This window comes from Drosophila tropicalis, unplaced genomic scaffold (assembly GCF_018151085.1).
Source record: "Drosophila tropicalis isolate 14030-0801.00 unplaced genomic scaffold, ASM1815108v1 contig_463, whole genome shotgun sequence".
Taxonomy (NCBI): Eukaryota; Metazoa; Arthropoda; class Insecta; order Diptera; family Drosophilidae; genus Drosophila; species Drosophila tropicalis.
This window is the reverse complement of record NW_027172929.1, coordinates 571731-589092: the sequence shown is the minus strand read 5'-3', so window position 1 is coordinate 589092 and position 17362 is coordinate 571731. Positions and strand designations below refer to the sequence as shown.

The 17362-nt window shown below is 38.1% G+C and overlaps 6 protein-coding genes across 10 annotated transcripts; 2 read left to right on the top strand and 4 right to left on the bottom strand.

Annotated features, from left to right (window-relative positions):
• The first annotated feature begins 134 nt into the window (after positions 1-134).
• Prim2 (DNA primase subunit 2) lies at positions 135-1845 on the top strand. The gene has a single exon (XM_068287212.1). The coding sequence runs from the start codon at positions 185-187 to the stop codon at positions 1805-1807; it is 1623 nt and encodes a 540-aa protein (XP_068143313.1). The 5' UTR covers positions 135-184; the 3' UTR covers positions 1808-1845.
• Positions 1846-1877: 32 nt separating this feature from the next.
• Positions 1878-3247, bottom strand: LOC137574807 (phospholipase A1). Its single transcript, XM_068287233.1, has 4 exons — positions 3049-3247; positions 2727-2986; positions 2501-2636; positions 1878-2443 (listed from the first exon to the last, which is right to left on the bottom strand). The coding sequence occupies exons 1-4, from the start codon at positions 3245-3247 to the stop codon at positions 1890-1892; spliced, it is 1149 nt and encodes a 382-aa protein (XP_068143334.1). The 3' UTR covers positions 1878-1889.
• A 207-nt stretch (positions 3248-3454) lies between these two features.
• kin17 (kin17 DNA and RNA binding protein) lies at positions 3455-4915 on the bottom strand. The gene is made up of 2 exons (XM_068287232.1): positions 3853-4915; positions 3455-3784 (listed from the first exon to the last, which is right to left on the bottom strand). The coding sequence occupies exons 1-2, from the start codon at positions 4822-4824 to the stop codon at positions 3584-3586; spliced, it is 1173 nt and encodes a 390-aa protein (XP_068143333.1). The 5' UTR covers positions 4825-4915; the 3' UTR covers positions 3455-3583.
• Positions 4916-5046: 131 nt separating this feature from the next.
• Positions 5047-7703, bottom strand: LOC137574796 (cysteine sulfinic acid decarboxylase). The gene is made up of 4 exons (XM_068287214.1): positions 7442-7703; positions 6665-6855; positions 5341-6316; positions 5047-5278 (listed from the first exon to the last, which is right to left on the bottom strand). The coding sequence occupies exons 1-4, from the start codon at positions 7622-7624 to the stop codon at positions 5090-5092; spliced, it is 1539 nt and encodes a 512-aa protein (XP_068143315.1). The 5' UTR covers positions 7625-7703; the 3' UTR covers positions 5047-5089.
• A 1344-nt stretch (positions 7704-9047) lies between these two features.
• On the bottom strand, positions 9048-14748 carry eRF1 (eukaryotic release factor 1). 5 transcript variants are annotated; one of them, XM_068287223.1, is made up of 8 exons: positions 14684-14748; positions 13811-14150; positions 12592-12767; positions 12055-12524; positions 11839-11994; positions 11575-11772; positions 11181-11328; positions 9048-9299 (listed from the first exon to the last, which is right to left on the bottom strand). In XM_068287223.1, the coding sequence occupies exons 2-8, from the start codon at positions 13894-13896 to the stop codon at positions 9217-9219; spliced, it is 1317 nt and encodes a 438-aa protein (XP_068143324.1). In that variant the 5' UTR covers positions 13897-14150; positions 14684-14748; the 3' UTR covers positions 9048-9216. The 5 variants fall into 5 exon arrangements, with proteins under 5 accessions (XP_068143324.1, XP_068143327.1, XP_068143325.1 ...); XM_068287226.1 differs by having other exon boundaries at positions 14688-14707; XM_068287224.1 differs by having other exon boundaries at positions 14637-14697.
• Positions 14749-14838: 90 nt separating this feature from the next.
• Positions 14839-17104, top strand: Rbbp5 (retinoblastoma binding protein 5). The gene is made up of 7 exons (XM_068287216.1): positions 14839-15016; positions 15084-15304; positions 15366-15572; positions 15636-15817; positions 15879-15998; positions 16060-16688; positions 16750-17104. The coding sequence occupies exons 1-7, from the start codon at positions 14998-15000 to the stop codon at positions 16836-16838; spliced, it is 1467 nt and encodes a 488-aa protein (XP_068143317.1). The 5' UTR covers positions 14839-14997; the 3' UTR covers positions 16839-17104.
• The last annotated feature ends 258 nt before the right edge of the window (positions 17105-17362 follow it).

Sequence of the window (17362 nt, the reverse complement as noted above, 5' to 3'; positions counted from 1 at the left end):
ATGACGATTAATGTTATCGTATCCAAAATAGTGTTGGTTAAAATACATTTCAGTGTTGAGAAACTTTAAGCATACTACCGTGTTATCGATTTTTCGATTGTTTACCAGCTGATCGATTTTCTTTTACGCGCCAAAACAATCTGCATGTAAATAACAACACGGTAAAGTTCATTTTATTTTTGCCATGGATTTTCATTTAAAGAAACGAGCCCGTAATGAGATTAAAGTTGAGGTGGTTAGCTTGGAGACCAAGTATCCACACAATGTAATGATCTACAATTATCCGCCAATTGATGATATTCAAATCGAGGAGTTTGAGGACCTGGCTCTGGAACGGTTGCGTCTGCTGCGTATTTTTGACCATGCCGGAGCAAAGGGATTACGCCTGCTCTCCGATGACTGGAAGGAGTATGTGAACGCTGAGCTCTCGCGGGAGGGACTGCGCAATTATCTACGCCTCTGCACGACCAGCGGAGGAAGTGCCACCGGCGCCAAACATGAGGCTGACATTCAAACGCGTCGGCGTGATTATTTATCTCACTTTATATTGAGGCTAGCCTACTGCCGCTCCGAGGATCTCACTCGTTGGTTTATTGGTCGTGAAATGGAATACTTTAAGTACAAATTTTCTGCTCTAAGTGGGCCGGAGATTAAACAATTCCTGGAGACAAACAATTTTCACTTTCAACCGTTAACCGAATCACAAAAGGATGAAATCAAAGACGGATTATATGAGAGTACTGCGGGCCAGAGTGTTACCAAGATTGAGTTATTGGACTTTTACAAAGTGCCCTTTACCCAAGTGCTGGATCTTGTGCGTGGTCGTCGCTGCTATCTAAACGCTGGCTATGCTTATGTTAATACCCATGATTTGGTCTCAATAGTGGGGACCAAGCAACAGGATGAGATAGAACAGGGATTACAAGCTGCTAAACTCCTTATTGACGACGTGGAGGCCGATGAGCGTATTGCCCGTATGCTGAAAGCCCTGCATACCTCGTACACTGGCAAGGATTATACCGTAAGCCGAGAAATAGCTGTGCCAATTGAATCTTTGGACCAGCTTTCCAAGACATCCATGCCATTGTGCATGCGAATATGCCACGAACACATACGCACCCAGCATCACATTAAGCACGGCGGGCGCATGCAGTATGGACTCTTTTTAAAGGGCATTGGTGTCACCCTAGAGGATTCGATACGATTTTGGCGAGACGAATTCTCAAAGAAAATGGACGTGGATAAATTTACTCGCAGCTATGAGTATAACATTCATCACAACTATGGCAAAAAAGGTTCCATGGTCAACTACAGTCCCTATTCGTGCTTGAAAATCATTAAGGAAATGGCCGCTCCCGGTGACTGCCATGGCTGCCCATACAAGGCCCTTGATCAAACAACACTCAAGTCGAAGCTAACGTCATATGGTCTGTCGCCCAGTGCCTGCGAAGAAGTCATGTATTTCGTATCGCGTGGCCATTATCAATTTGCCTGTGGAAAGTATTTCATGCTCACACACAATTCCCAAACTGAAGTGGCCATCAATCATCCCAATACCTATTTCGAAGAAAGTCAAAACCTCATGGGGAATCGTCAGAAACGTAATCCCTCATCTCAAGCTTCGCAGGCCAAGTCGAAGATTCACCAAAATCTAATTAAGGGACATGCGGACAGATCAATGCTAATGGGACAAGACGATGATGAGCTGTGGCGCATAGCCGAGTCCCAGGAACGGGCCTATCAGAGTCAGAAGGGCATCAGTGAAGCTTTCGATGATGATCTAGATCTTACGGAAATAGTAGATTAACAACTTTTGATTAAACAATAAAATTACATTTAATTAGAGTTAGAATTCTACTTAAAACTGTTTTTTTTTTTTTTGTTGTTGACTACGATGCTTGGCACAAGTAACAGTTACGGGTTCTAGGATCTTTGACAGATGATCCTTTCAAATTACGTCCGAATGGCGGCCAACCGTTTACATCCACATAGAATATACCACGAGCTGCTGTATCTATAACATATCCCATGAACGATGTACTGCCAGCCGTGCAATCTCTACGTCTTAACTCATCCCAAGATTTGCATTTGATGCCAAGAAAATGTGATTCTTGTCCCGGATAGGCACTTTCTGCCAAATATTCAACAGCGCGGGTGTGAGAGCAACCGATGGTTAGACAACCAGGCTGTATGGGATGTGCTCCACCGGGATAAAAATCAACATCGCCGAGAGGACCTCGTTTTGCCAAAATGCCAATATTTGTGTGTATAATATCCACCAGTTGGGCATCGCCACGCTGCAGCCCGGGCAATGCCTGTTTGTCACGCCTAAAACACGGTTTTGCCGGATCTAATCCAGTAATGCGAGGCACCAAACGTCCTCCCGTCAGACGCTTAAATGTCCTCCCTGCATTTCCCATTATATGGGCGCCCAGTGAATGACCTAAGAATCCATAGAATCGATCGAATATGATGTTCCTTTAAAAGTTTAAATACTTACCAATTAAATGTATATTCTTTAAGGGAGTAAGCTTTATCAAATGCGTCAAACCCACTGCTATATACTCGCCAATGAGATCTGTATTCAGAGCTGACCACTTATATAACGTGTCTACATAGTATGCAGCATCTACAATCTGTGAAGAGAAATTAATCCCAGATCTATTAGAAAAATTAAATTATGGAATATTGCAATCGACTCCATACACCCATTTGCATTGTCGTACCACAAAATTAACATCCCTTCGGCACATAAAAGCCTTGGAAATCATTGATACAGCCGCTGAATCATTCACAGTATTTGTCCAACCAGTGGCCAGAATAACCACTTTACGTTTCTTACTGAATTTTGAGTGTTGCCAAAGTTTTTGGGCATCCAGCAGAGGAACACTATAATTATAGCATGGTGTCATATATTGGAAATGGATTTTCTTTATATCCGGCGTAATTTGGGGTGGCACTCGTCCTATAAATAGTGTCGATGTACCTGAAGAGAATATGCTTTGGTGTTAAAGAGCAGTACTTATAGTTCATCGATCAGATCCTTACACAACGCATCGATGGCATTGGCGGCCAATTCAAGTGGTCCGGCTGTAAGAATATTCGCCTTCATGGTAAGAATATCAGTTATTACTCTCGGCACTTCCTCCCACCAATTGCTGGTGGTGTTGTTTAATTGGGTTCCGGTTAGATTGACTAACATCAACAAGAGGCAGGCAAAGCCCGATAAAACATATGATCTTAACATATTAATGCTAGTTCTACTTCTATATCGTAATCGACCGAAAATGATATGTGAAATTTTGCAAGCACAAGCTTTTTTACTTTCATTGTTTCTCAAAAATCAACTGTCTTTACTGGCCTCAACCGCAAAATAGTAGCTTTAGTTTATTTTACCTACATACAATCAAGTGAATGCCATTGCCAACAGGTGTTGATCTATAGGTGACCTGAATGCTTTTGCTTGGAAAGTTTTTTGTTTTTTGGTAAACATTTATGCTTCACAATATCAAAAAATCTATACTTAACTTATCATGTTTTTTTTTACAATTAATGCTGCTTATTACATAGATTAAAATTAGAACTAAACGTCATATAATTTCGATACATCCTCATACTGTACGTTGTCGACTATTCGTCCTTTAAGTGGGCCTCGGGATATTTCAACGCTTACTGCGTATTTACGTTCATCCAGTTTTTTGAGAAGAGCCTCCGAGCCCCGGTAGGCGCCATTGACCACGAGAATTGGTTTATCCAGAGCCGGAATCACAGTTTCCAAATGGGCCTGCAATCCAAATAAAAACCAAACATTTAAAATAGAGATTTATTAATACATTTTTTGTTATTACTTACTTGGTCTACTTTTAATTTTTCACCAGTATCTAGAAATTTAATTTTTGCTCTATACTTGTCAATAACTTCCTGGACAACGGCTTTTTGTTTATAGTACTTATCGCCCATGGATTTGGAAATAAATTTGACCACAATATTTTTGTGTAGCCAATAGTCTTTGCGATTCTCTCGCTCCTTTTTCGCCTCTTCAAGCTTGATGATATCATCCAGGGCTGAACGAACAGGTTCCGATGCCGGAACTTTGGGCTTCTTGAAAACCTTTTCGTCCACTTCTGTTGAGGAACGTTTGCTTAAAAGCGCTGATTTACCTAATATGGATTCCGGTTGAAATTTCTTTTCCAAACGTATATCCAGCTTGAGTGGTTCTTCAGCAGATTCCCGCTTGAGTTCTGTATATTTCTCCTGTTCGTCTTCGTCGCCTTCTTTCGATTTGGCTTTCTTGATTTGTTTTTCAATGAAATCAGTCATTCGTTCTTCGTCGTCTTTTTCCATTTTCTCCTTGCGATCGGCCTTAGCCTGTTTCTCCATTGCCTCTGGACTGCGATCGATGTAGGTGACAAACCAACCCTTTTCCGTTTCATCGGCCACCACCTGACCAGTGCGTCCAAGCCATTTTACATAGTCTGAGAGCGTTAGCCATCGTGTGGCATTCATGTGTATGTGCTCCTTGTGGGCAATGTATTCCTGATAGATTTTGTTGGCATTCGTCCGCTTGGTGCCGAAACGTCGACGCAGCAGTTCCATATAGCCATCGGAGAATTCCTTGGAGAAACTGTGCAGAAATTTGCCAGGGGAGTCAGCAAACAGCAATAATTGTCGCTGATGTGATTCGCTCATTGTATGGCATTTGAAGCCATTCTCATCGCGGCATTGCTTTTCGCACATTTGGCAATACCAGCGCAACTTCTGCAAGCCCTTTGCCTTCATTTTGTTGGCAAGGTACTTGGGAGTACCCACCTCAGCTCGTCCCATGGTTTATTATTTTGCTTATTAACTTTTTTACTAATAAAATGCTCAAACGATTGCCTTTTACTTGTTTTCAACAATTGTAGAGTTGCCAGACTACTGGCACTCACTCAGCTGTTTTATGTCATCTAGTGTTGCCAGACTAACTAATGAAGTTTTCATTTAAATATCGTAACGAACACTTATTTAAATTTGTGATTTGCCGTTATAAAGTCATTATACTTATAATTTACATATGTAAATGCATTTTAGATTTTTATTAAAAATAAAATTAAATAACTATATTCTCGCCAAGACGTTCAATGTCGTCTAGTATAAAGTCCAACTCGTCATCCTTAAGTATTGGAAAACAGGTGAAGACCATGCGAAAGAAATTACCCAAATTCTGGCTCTTTAGAGGTGAATATCCGATCATTAGGGTTCCACTATATGCCATTTGTTCTTTGATTTTAGGCGCAACCTAAATAAAGAAATAATTCTGATATTACACAACTATTTGGTTAAGGCTTACTAACCACTTACCGTGTACAATTGCTGCCTCCACTCTTCTGTCTCCTGCTCAGAGGAAACTCGTAATGCTTTTGGTATATACCAGAAACACACATTGGCGTATTCATGTGTATCCAGCACAAGTCTAAAGCGATCCGAACGTAAACGGATCTTATCCTCCAGCAAGCGGGCCACGTTAATAGCATGATCGACCAAATGACCATATTGTCCATAACCGCGAGCCTTTAGCATGAGCCAAAACTTAAGAGCATCGATTTTACGTCCGCATTGGACACTCTTATTTCCCGTATCGTAGGAAACGTCATAAAATTTATCCTGCTGGAAAAGATAGCTGGCCTCTACGCTATTACAACGGTCAAGCAATTTATCGGATTCTCTTGTGAGGAAGAGAGAACACTGCAGCGGAACGCCACAAGTCTTATGAGGATTCCAGGCAAACGAATTAGAACGCTCCAGGCCGGCAATTAGGGATCGATGCTTGTGAGCCATAAGGACAGCTCCGCCCAGACATGCATCCACATGTAACCAGAGATTATGACGCTCGGCCACATCCGCAATGCCGTTAATATCATCAAATGCTCCCAATACAGTGGTTCCGGCTGTGGCATTGATGAAAAACGGTTGACCGCCACGAGATTTGGCCTCTGCGATCTTTGTCTCCAGATCGTCTAACCGCATTTGACCCCGAGCATTGGTCCTAACGGCCACACAATTATCACTGCCCAGGCCAAGCCAATGGGCTGCTTTCTTAAAACTATAGTGTGACTCGTCGGATGTGAACATTACCAGAGGACGCATGCCAAACACGCCAGAAGTTTTCACTTCGGGAGCAAATTTGTAACGTGCCAACACTAGGCCATACATATTAGATGATGAGCCACCAGGAGCAAAAATTCCATCACCATTTTCATAACCCGCCAGTTTTCGTACGCTCGAAATGATTTCTGTTTCAATTAAACTGCACACTGGCGCCACCTCGAAGGTATAACTGTGAAAATGTAGGATACAATATTTAAAACCAATTCATACATATTCAACAGGATTAATTTGAAATTGAAATTTTCTTAATATTAAATCAGATCAATATCATTCAGTCTATGTTCTACTTGAAATCTCCATGAATCAAATGTTAGTTTATCAACTAATATCAATTATTATTGCTATTATTAGGCTTCGAGAAGTTCTAATGAATGTTCATTTTTTTTGTTTTTTGTCAAATCATCGTCTGCCTAATCAATTGTTTAGCACATATTCCTATGGCAAATTCTATAGTATTCCTATCTGTGTATATATATATGTATATTTATATTCATATATGTATATGTATTATTCTTACGCGCCAGCATTCAGGGCCTCGGTGATCAATGCTCCAGCCAACCCAAAGGGGTCGAGTTGACCAAACAGTTGATTGTGAAAACGTCCATGCGAAGTTTTTACTGAATACTTGATCACCAACTGGCACAATTGCTCGATCTCGTCAAGTGAATGTGCTTGTGCCTCCTCTGTTACAGTGAGATTAATTAATTGCTGAGAGGAGAGTAGGGAGATAACAAATATATGTATAAATGATCTATTAATTGTCCATCATCTATAATATAAAAAATGATATATTCAAATTATGCACATGGGGTCACCTCTACGTTGAATGAATTAGAACACTTACATATGTATACAATTAAATCAAGATATAAATATTATGGGGTTTATCTAGATTATAGATCTCCAAATTGTTTACTTTCGAAACGTTTTCGAATTGCAAGTATGTACCTTGGAAATTATATTGATTGAACTCTTTTGATTATTAAGTGAGTACGATTTCTTATCTGGAACGTGCCAGACACTTGATAGACAGAATAAAAGAAAAATTATATACATATTCTACTACAATGTATAAACAGCAGCGGCGGATTAACCAGTGTGGGGACTTTTGGGGTACTCGAGCCCCCCATTTCCCCCCTGAATAAACTAAAGTATATCAAAGAAAACTTTTTTCTTCATATGGTAAATCCGCAATCCGATACTAATATACAAACGGGTAATGGATGAATATTTAAATTAAATATTTAAATTACTACTATACTAATATACAAGCGGGTAATGGATGAATATTTACCTTTAAGTTTTCCGGCTGAAAGAATTCAACAATTTTGCCTTCATCCCATTGCTGGGGTTGTGCCCAAAAGGTTTCCTCCCTTTGCATTAAACGAAAGACATTCTCCAGGATATTCCAATCGTTAACTAAACCATCTCGGAGTCTTTTTACTATAATGGAGGCATCATCATTCGCTGCATCCATGATGAAATAACAAAACAAAACCAAACAAAAAACCGAAAAATAACTAATTGACTTACTGTCAAATTGAACCGACGTCGTTGAGCACTCAACGGGGAATGCCAAGCCAAATGTGCAGGCCGATTATATTTTATGTTTGGTTGGTTCTCTTGATCAAATTCCCATTAGCTTGTAAATTACACACACACGAGCGGACGCTCGGTAAGTAGGTAGTGGTAGTAGTAGCAGTAGTGTGTGTGTGTGTGTACAAGTTGTGGGCAATGGTTATAGGTATTATATTAGGATGGACCTGTTTGTTCTTCTGCATTGCAGACATATTTAGTACGAATATTGAAAGGTCGCCTCTTCTTCACACAAAATCCAAATGTAGGTAGAGTGGTGTATTGAGTCGACCCGACCATATCGTCTTGTCTCGGAACACGTTTAACCTTTGCGCAATCATTATACTGCAAATCTTCAACTCTGTATGTATGTAGGTTTACAACCAATTTATGTATTCCCATTAAAATGCCAATCACAAAGAGTGCTTATCAGTGACATTTAACAACAGTGAAATGAGTCCACGAGCAAAGTATAAACCCATATAATGCATACATATTGCAACAATCTGTGTTATGTACGTAGACAGACAACTCTTCCGCTTCTATCATCATCTAAAATGCTGATTTGGATCTTTGAAGGGAAAGTTTTTCCATGTCTTGCTGTACTTATCTCTTGCTGTATCCTCCAATAGTTTAGTTTCTTTTTGTTTTCGGGTTGGGAGTTTTTACAATTTTTGTTAATTTAATAAAAGCTTTCCATTAAATATACTAAAAAAAAAAAAAAAAAAGTATTTCGGAAAATTTTTCTAGGCAAAAAAAAAGATATAAATTAGTTGAAATCTTAAGAAATATAGTTTTTCAAAACGTTTACAAATGAGAAGGTAAAGTTTTTTGTTTTGGAATCGGAGTTAAGAGAGCGACACTTTGTGAAAAAGAGAGAGAGAGAGAGGTAGTTAGCTAATTGAAGCTACTTTCACATTGGGTGTGAGTTAATAATATATTAACCACATTTTAAGAATCCTGAAAACGTTTTTCATTCCATCGCAGACTTCGAAATGTTGTTACGATGTATATTTAAAAAACAATAGAATGTTTGTTGGTTGTTGTTGTTGGATTTCTTTTCTTTTTTTCATTGTTTTTTTTTTCTGTTTGTTTGTTGTTTTGTTCTGTGAAAAAACACAATTTATATTTGTTTTTTCTCAATTTAACATTACATATCTGTTTCTTTTTTATGTTTTTTTTTTTTTTTTGTTTTTTTTTTTTTTTTTTTAGTTTTTTGTATATGTTTTTTTATACGTATAACTATTTGAAATTTTACATTTGTCGCCAACAACGTTAAAATGGAAGAAGGTTTGTGTGTTTCTTTCTGTTTCATCAGCATTCCCTTTCGTATTTTTAAAATTATATAATTAATTATGTTTCTTTCATCTGTATATTGTTTCGTTTTTCTCAGCGATCGACGGTAATTGGTTAAAGGCAACAACATCATATCAGATCAGATCAGATCAATCCATAATCAGCATCAGCATCATTATCATCTCATGATGATCACATCTAGTATTCATCCAAATCGAAGCAGTCATTGTCCAGTTCATCAAGTTGCATGCTCTGGAAATCGACCTTGTAACGCAAGATACCTGCATGATGAAAAATATTTCAGTTTAGTAAAGAATTTCATATAACAATAATTAAAAGTAATTAACAAAAAAGCAAACAAATAAATCTAAATACCAAATGATATTTGAAAAAAAGAAAAAAACAAATGACCTAATATATTAAATAAGAAAGTTACATAAGTATGTATGGGAAGATGGGTCTCACCTCTATTGTCAATTTAGCAGAGCATAAATTTAAAATACATTTTATATGTAATTTACACTAGATTACAAAAATTACAATCTATATTTTTGTTGTCAGAATAATATTGCATAAAAAAATCATTGTAGGATCAAATCCGTTATATACAATGTGAATATAAATCTTAAAACTCAATAAGATGTGGTTTATTGTATTCCTCATTCATCTGTAGATCTGCTGAAATGCAAACTTAACTCTGTGTTGAAAGGAAAGTTACGACCTTGACAAGTCGAAAAAATTATTAAAAAAAAAAAAACAGGATTAAAAAAAAAAAAACTAACTACTTATCAAGTATTGACACAAAATCGTTGCAGAAAAAATTTGTTATTTTCACGGCGTAAGATTATATTCCACCCTACATGAATTTGGCATTTTTTATATGTTATTATGCATGTTTATTTAATTCTTTCATTTTTATTATATTTTACTTTTTGTTTTTTTAAGGTTCATTTGTTTTTTTTTTTTTTTTTGTTCTTTTTATTACAATTTGTATTGATTAGATTTGTGTACTTTAAATATAAATTTTAATTGTAATTGTTTCTTTTTTTATTCTTTGTTTTTTTTTTTTTTTTTTTTTTTTTTGGTAATTTGAACAGGGAAAATTTGGTAAATGGAATTTAAAAAACGAACACAAAATAAAATATTTCGCTTTTATAGGTTCATTATGTCAACTACATATATATATATATATATATATATATATATATATATATATATATACATACTATATACATATATATATATAGAGACTTGTCGTTCAAATTGAATCGGTACACGCGACTTAATTAAAATTCTTGTAAAAGATTATACATAGCTACATACAATGTGGTGTGTGTGTGTGTGTGTTAGTATATTGAAAAAAAGGAGTGGCTGGCCTGGGAGGAAAATGCGAGACCATACTAATATATGGTTCTTATTGGTTTAAGTCGGGATAAATATTTGTAACGGCTACGACGACGATGACGACGCGGCAAGTAAATTGGTTCCTAATCAATTTTTGAACGTTTCTTATATATTTTCTTTTTGTTATTTGTTCAGATATATATACATATAAGTGTTATATATATATATATATATATATATATATATATATATATATATATATTGTTTCTGCTTTTGTTTTTATTTTTTGTTTGGTTTTCTGAAAGTAACGCATTATTGAGAGCGAGATCCTTAACTGAATCTACAAATTCATATATAAACGTATTTTTAATAGTCATCGAGATCGACATCCTCCAGCGGTTCGTCGGCTTGCAGTGATTGAAAATCTACCTTGTAGCGTAAAATGCCTAGTTTACAAGACACACACACAGACATACACAGATAAATATATATATATATTTATAGGATACATATATATATAAGAGGGATATTTTAGCGTATTTAAGCAGCATGATTAGGAGTAGAAAGAGAACAAGAGAAAGAGAGAAAAACAGAGAGAGAGAGTGATAAACAAAATGGGAATGGCAATAATGAAAACCGTTTATTGGAGTGAATATGGAGAACTTATTGCCCCTCCATTAGATTAGCTTACAACTCAGACTACATAAAGCGCGTAGTTAGAGGATATACACATAAATATATACATTTGTATATATCTATGGATACACATTTATAAAATTCCAAGACATAAACGTGAAGAATGATATTGTGCAACTTACCACCAATGCCACCGAATCCTCGCACAAACTGGCTACCCTCCTGAGATTTATCTGTAATTATCTCTAGGGTGGCTCCAAACATTTTGTAGTTATTTGCCAGCCATTCAAGCAGCGGTTGAGACTCTATTAATTCCATCTCGACGCCACTCTAAAACATAGAGAAAAGTAAATATATTAATATACATATATTTTAATGAAAATAATGACGCTATTACTTATAAATCATCTACAACTACAAACGAAATGAAATGTGCCAACAATTTTCCGCTCAAAACATGCATGTCAAGACTTATTGGCCAACAAAAATTCACTTAATCATGGGAAAATCTTCGTTGCTCACTAGCTTAACACACAAACTAGGCTTTGATTATTGAAGCTCTAACATCAAACTCACCTCCTTGTCAGTAAAGTGCGATTTATCCTTTTCTTGCTCCGGCGTCAAATGTAATACTGTCGTTGACGTCGAGTTGGCATGATTCTTTAGAACATAACGTTGAATATCCAGATTTTCCCAACAAATCAATGTCTCTACAGAGCCCAGTTCAAGTGCCCGCAAGGTATCCTCTACACCAAAACAGTATTTACCCGTATCCTTGTTGAAAAATAATAAAAAAACACATTATTTATTTAAGTATTGGCAATTTTTGTGTAAACTCACCTGAGAAATTTCATCAAAGTATCGCCCAATAAGTTTCTTTTCCTGTATAAATTTAACATTCTGCAACGATTCGGCCGCCAATTCGATGGCCTGATTGAAACCATTCTCCCCACCATATGACACATCCACCAGTTTAATCACTTTTGATTGTAAACGCTATTAAGAGGAAACATTGTTTTAAAAAGCGAGAAAAACTATTTAAATTGCATTACTTACGGGATCAAACATATCCGATTGGCTTAGTTCGGTCTTGAAATCCGCACTACCAGCTAAAATGAGACCCGCAATGTTGGGCTTATCATTCGTAATGAACAGCTGAGTGGCCACCTCGGCTACTTTGCGGACATAATTGTGCCGCTTCTCCATACGCAGACGGGCGAAACGCAACGCCGACTGACCACCACGTCCGTGCTTCTTCGGCAGATCGACAGTGAATTTGTGCAGCACTTCCCGTGTGTTGCCCTGCAGTGTACCAAATAAGGCACCATTACCATCCATCACAATGAAGCCAAATTTATTGTCATCGGCTAACAAGGCAGTGAGGGCCTCCGTATGGAACTTGTTGTCACAGAGATAGAGCGATGTATTTATAGGCTTGAATGGCTCGAAATCGATGTTAACTTTCTTTTCTTTGCCCTCCTCTGTGACAATTGTGCCGCAATAGATGACCAAACCGTTGGGAGGCACTGGAAATCAAAAGAGAGAGCATATAAATAGTATGATCATAAAATGATTTTAATTGTTTTTACTAACCTTTGGTGTATAACTTAAGTCTGTGCTGCACCGACGTAATGGCGCCGAGGACGGACAAACGATTCACACGTGATTTGATGTTCGAGGCCGTACCAAATTCATCGGCCAACATTTTGCTTACACGTGAAATTTGATCTTTTGGTGGAATAATCAAAGAAATCATGCTTGTTCCATTGCTGCAAAATGACAAATAACAAAACATACATATATAATTATTCATTTTCAATCGCATAAGAAGGACAAGGGCGACAGATAAGAATTCCAACCACGTGCATCATCCTTGCAAGACAAAAATCGAGAACAGCGGCTGACATATGTTTTAGAGGAGAAACGGGATCTTAACATATGTATTCCTTCCACTGCACCACTCTCCAGCCAATTACAGTGAACAACCGGTATAGAGAACCGTTATGCAAATCATTCATTTGGTACGGTGGCTTTGTCTTGGCACAATTGGTAAATAGTAAATGTCATCAGACTTGCGAGTTGTTATTATGTTGGCCTTGTTAGGCAACCCCAATAGAGGGAGAGGGGAGATAGAGAGAGCGAGCAGGCCAGCAAAAATGAATTACAGAAGGTAAGAGAGAGAATGGGCCACATACACTTACACACACACACACACACACACATTTAAGCAGTGAGAGAGTGAGAGTAGTAAAAGGGGGCAGGAAGAGCGAAAAGTTTGGCCCATTTTTGGCATACAAATGTTGGCAACAAAACAAACGACAGTTGATGGTATTGGATTGTAGTGGTGATGGTAACGGAGGAGAGAAGACGAGAGAGAGCGAGAGAGGTTAGCCGCCACGAGGCGAGTTAGACAAGCGACACGCATTACTCACTGACTGAATTGCTGGCTGCTCAGTCTCAGTCTGGTTTGAACTGATAATAACCTGACAGTCAGAGAACGTGTTGCTCTCTCACACACACACACACACACACAGTCATAGCGAGAGTGGGAGAGTTAGTTGCGTTTTTGTTGTTGTGTTGTGTTACCAACTCCTAGCCACGCACATTAAATCGAAGTGGTTCAAACCAAATCGCTTGGCATTTTATACAAACTCAAACAAGAAATGAAAATTTTGCAGGGTGATTGCTGTTGACTCTGCCGCCTCTAACTCCTACCAAAACGGATGCGCAGCAGCTTTGTATGTACCCCACAATGGGGTTGGGTTTAGGTTTGGGGTACGGGGTTGGGATAAATAAAGGACCGAGGACTCACCCGCGTGCCATTTCCAAACTCTTGATGAGCTTCTTTATTTTCCAGATTTCCACATTGCGATCAGCGGACGTTTCCTCGCCAGACATTTTGATTGCTTTTGTTGGTAATGTGTTTGATCTTTTTGTTGATGTGGTAGCTGCTGATCCGCTGCTTTCTGTTCTTGCCTTTGTTTTTCTTTACAATTTCTTTTTTTTTACTTTCTGGGGGTTTTTGAGGGGGGGATTCGACTTTTAATGCTCCTTGTTGTTATTTGCACTTTTGTGTTTCTTCTTCCTTCTCTTCTTTCTTTGTTGTATTCACATTCACGCTCTTCCTTTTAACGTGGTTGGCGATGAATACACTGAAAATACATACACACACACATGTAAATAATACATAAAGAAAGCTAAGTAAAGGCAAGAAAAGCCCCCAAAGTCAGTAAGACAGAAAGAGATAGCGCGACATAGAGAGTTCGATTGAAGAGCGAAATATTTTTTTTATGAATGTCAACGCTTATTACAATTATTTCCTCTGCAACAGGCCCAAAATTAAAGGTCCACAAAATTAATTTAATTTATATTAATTTTGAGACAATTAAAGCAAAGGAAATCCAAAAACAGACAGAAGTAACTTATAAATCTGCTCACATTTCGCAAAAAAAAAAAAAAGAGGCAGTGAGAGAGGGAGAGAACACAGCCACGGTGATGACAAGGGGTTGTTGCCAAAGGTGACGTCGACAAAATGCAGTTTTATGCTTAAATGTTCTGATTTCCGTTAAAACTTTAATTATAACACACTTCCGGCACCGAACACCTTATATGAAACAACAATTTCCTTAAGTTCATACCAATTTAATGGTCCATTTAAAATAATTCGAAATTGTAATTTTTTTACCTACAACGTGCGGAGCAAAAGTAGGGTTGCCAATTCAAATCGATTAGTCGAATATGACTTGAAAAATATCGAGTACTGAAATCGAGCGATTGCCGCATATCGAGTGGTTCTTGGGTATTAATGCTTTTGACACACAATAATACATGTAGATAACCATCTACATTTTTTTATTTTCGGACTATGGATGTTGGTGTGCATTATGGAAAATTAATCTAAATATTAACAAAACCGGCTTAACCAAATCCACTGGTAGGAACTGATTAACTCCACTCTACTTAGGCAAGGTTATACGAACTATATATTTAGGCAACAAAATGAATTTGGAGTTGCTTGGTAAGATTAATAACCTATTGCGCTTGGTTCCCGCTTTAAATTTTGATTTGTTTAATTCCGTATACAGAGTCCTTTGGTCAAAACTATCCAGAAGAGTTTGATGGCTCTCTGGACTGCATATCTCTGGCTGTTACCTGCGCCTTTAATAAATATGGAACTTTGCTGGCGGTGGGCTGTAATGATGGCCGCATAGTAATATGGGATTTTCTAACTCGCGGCATAGCCAAGATTATATCCGCCCATGTACATCCCGTTTGCAGCTTAAGTTGGACACGAAATGGTCACAAAGTAAGCGCATGACATACAAAATAACGCCATGACATGAACCAAACAATTCCATTTATTTCAGTTGCTCTCCGCCTCCACAGATAACAATGTCTGCATTTGGGATGTGCTTACTGGTGAATTAGAGCACAAATATAGATTCCCTTCTCCGGTGCTGAAGGTACAATTCGATCCCCGCAACGACAATCGTCTGTTGGTGTGTCCCATGCGATATGCAGCTGTTTTGGTGGCAATTGGCGGGACTCATCGTTGTTTGCCTTTGGATTCTGATGTAAGTAGCTAACATATTAACAATGGTGGGCTGCTTTCATAATTGTACGATTGTTGTTTTTAGGGCGACTTAAATATTGTAGCCTCGTTTGATCGCCGGGGTAAACACATATATACAGGCAATGCCAAGGGAAAGATATTGGTTCTAGATGTGGAAACGTTTGAGGTGGTTGCCAGTTTTCGCATCATAGTAGGCACATCTAGTGCCACCGCCGTGAAGAGCATAGAATTCGCTCGACGAGGCGAGTAAGTTTGTACTCCGACCAGAACAAGGGTATAATATTTACTAATTGTGATCCACCTACAGTGCCTTCCTCATTAATACCTCCGATCGTGTGATACGAGTCTATGACTCCAAAGAAATTATTGCTTTAGGCAAGGATGGTGAGCCAGAGCCCATACAAAAACTTCAGGACTTAGTCAACAAGTAAATATTTTGAGTTTCTCAATAAATAAGAAATCAATAAGATATTCTTAAACTCTTGCAGGACTACTTGGAAGAAATGTTGTTTTTCTGGCGATGGTGAATATATTTGTGCTGGCAGTGCTCGGCAGCATGCTTTGTATATATGGGAAAAGTCTATCGGCAATCTGGTGAAAATTTTACATGGCACCAAGGGTGAACTATTGCTGGATGTTGTGTGGCATCCAGTTCGGCCAATTATAGCCAGCATTAGTTCGGGTTTGGTTTCGATATGGGCCCAGAATCAGGTTGAAAATTGGTCAGCTTTTGCACCCGACTTCAAAGAGCTCGACGAAAATGTTGAATATGAAGAACGTGAATCGGAATTCGATATAGCTGACGAGGATAAATCAATCGACTTGAATGCCGATGCTCAACAGGACGAAGAGATTGAGGTTGATGTACAGAAAGTAGAACCAGTGGCTGCATTCTGTTCATCCGATGAAGAAGGTGAGGATGAAAATGCCCTACAATTCTTGCCTATGGCACCCGAAGTAGAGGATCCAGAAGATGGCTGGGCTGCCCAGGAACCTATTGAAGCAAATGCAGCGCTACTAAACAGTGATGCTCAAGATTATGAAGATGAAATTATGGCCTCCAAGCGTCGGCGTATGCAGCTGTATGATGTCAGTCTGCCCGATGCACCAACTGATGGTAAATTTCAATCTAATTGATTTAAAAGAACTTAGGAAACTCTATTCTTTCTTATTTATAGAAACACATCCGCTTATATCGAGTAAAGCCAGCAAAGATAAGCAACAGCCTGTGGGTGGAAAAAAAGCAACCGGTCGCACTAAGAAATAAAACCAGAGCTTAAATAAGTTAAGGAATTGAATTAAGTTAATGTTAAAACAAGAGGTTTGGCACAACTTCGGCATTGCCGTAGTTTTTGCATAGTTTGCTAGAATATACTGTATGATATATCAAATATCATAGAAGCTAACATCGGCTATGCCGAAGTTTATATACCCTTGCAGTCCTTGCAATAATAATTTTACATGTTCAAAATTTGTTTTCTGAAACTCAATTCATCACATACAAACAAAACAATTTTACTCTTTTTACTACAATTTGTTCTTCTTCTTCCCTCATTCCCTAAGCAAAGCAACGCACGCTTACACATACAGTTCATGTAGCGCTGCGAGCCCGATAGCTCTTAGGTTGGCTGAGTAAAACGCATACGCACAGACGGACATGGCTATATCGACTGATCAAGAATATATATACTTTATGGGGTCGGAAACGTCTCCTTCTGTGCGTTACAAACATCTGACCAATTTTATAATACCCTCTGCAATGGTATAAAAAGTATCAAGTACATACTCTAT

Coding starts and splice junctions, on each gene's coding strand:
- Prim2 (XM_068287212.1), top strand. CDS start 185: ATGGATTTTCATTTAAAGAAACGAGCCCGTAATGAGATTAAAGTTGAG.
- kin17 (XM_068287232.1), bottom strand. CDS start 4,824: ATGGGACGAGCTGAGGTGGGTACTCCCAAGTACCTTGCCAACAAAATG. Junction 3,785..3,852: donor AAAAATTAAAAGTAGACCAA/GTAAGTAATAAC, acceptor TTTGGATTGCAG/GCCCATTTGGAAACTGTGAT.
- eRF1 (XM_068287223.1), bottom strand. CDS start 13,896: ATGTCTGGCGAGGAAACGTCCGCTGATCGCAATGTGGAAATCTGGAAA. Junction 11,773..11,838: donor ACTTTGATGAAATTTCTCAG/GTGAGTTTACAC, acceptor TTTTTCAACAAG/GATACGGGTAAATACTGTTT. Junction 11,329..11,574: donor CGCACTTTACTGACAAGGAG/GTGAGTTTGATG, acceptor TCTATGTTTTAG/AGTGGCGTCGAGATGGAATT.
- Rbbp5 (XM_068287216.1), top strand. Junction 15,305..15,365: donor GGACACGAAATGGTCACAAA/GTAAGCGCATGA, acceptor CATTTATTTCAG/TTGCTCTCCGCCTCCACAGA. Junction 16,689..16,749: donor GCCCGATGCACCAACTGATG/GTAAATTTCAAT, acceptor TCTTATTTATAG/AAACACATCCGCTTATATCG.
- LOC137574807 (XM_068287233.1), bottom strand. CDS start 3,247: ATGTTAAGATCATATGTTTTATCGGGCTTTGCCTGCCTCTTGTTGATG. Junction 2,987..3,048: donor CAATGCCATCGATGCGTTGT/GTAAGGATCTGA, acceptor TATTCTCTTCAG/GTACATCGACACTATTTATA. Junction 2,444..2,500: donor AAAGAATATACATTTAATTG/GTAAGTATTTAA, acceptor ATGGATTCTTAG/GTCATTCACTGGGCGCCCAT.
- LOC137574796 (XM_068287214.1), bottom strand. CDS start 7,624: ATGGATGCAGCGAATGATGATGCCTCCATTATAGTAAAAAGACTCCGA. Junction 6,317..6,664: donor GAGGCCCTGAATGCTGGCGC/GTAAGAATAATA, acceptor ACATTTTCACAG/TTATACCTTCGAGGTGGCGC. Junction 5,279..5,340: donor GGAGGCAGCAATTGTACACG/GTAAGTGGTTAG, acceptor TTCTTTATTTAG/GTTGCGCCTAAAATCAAAGA.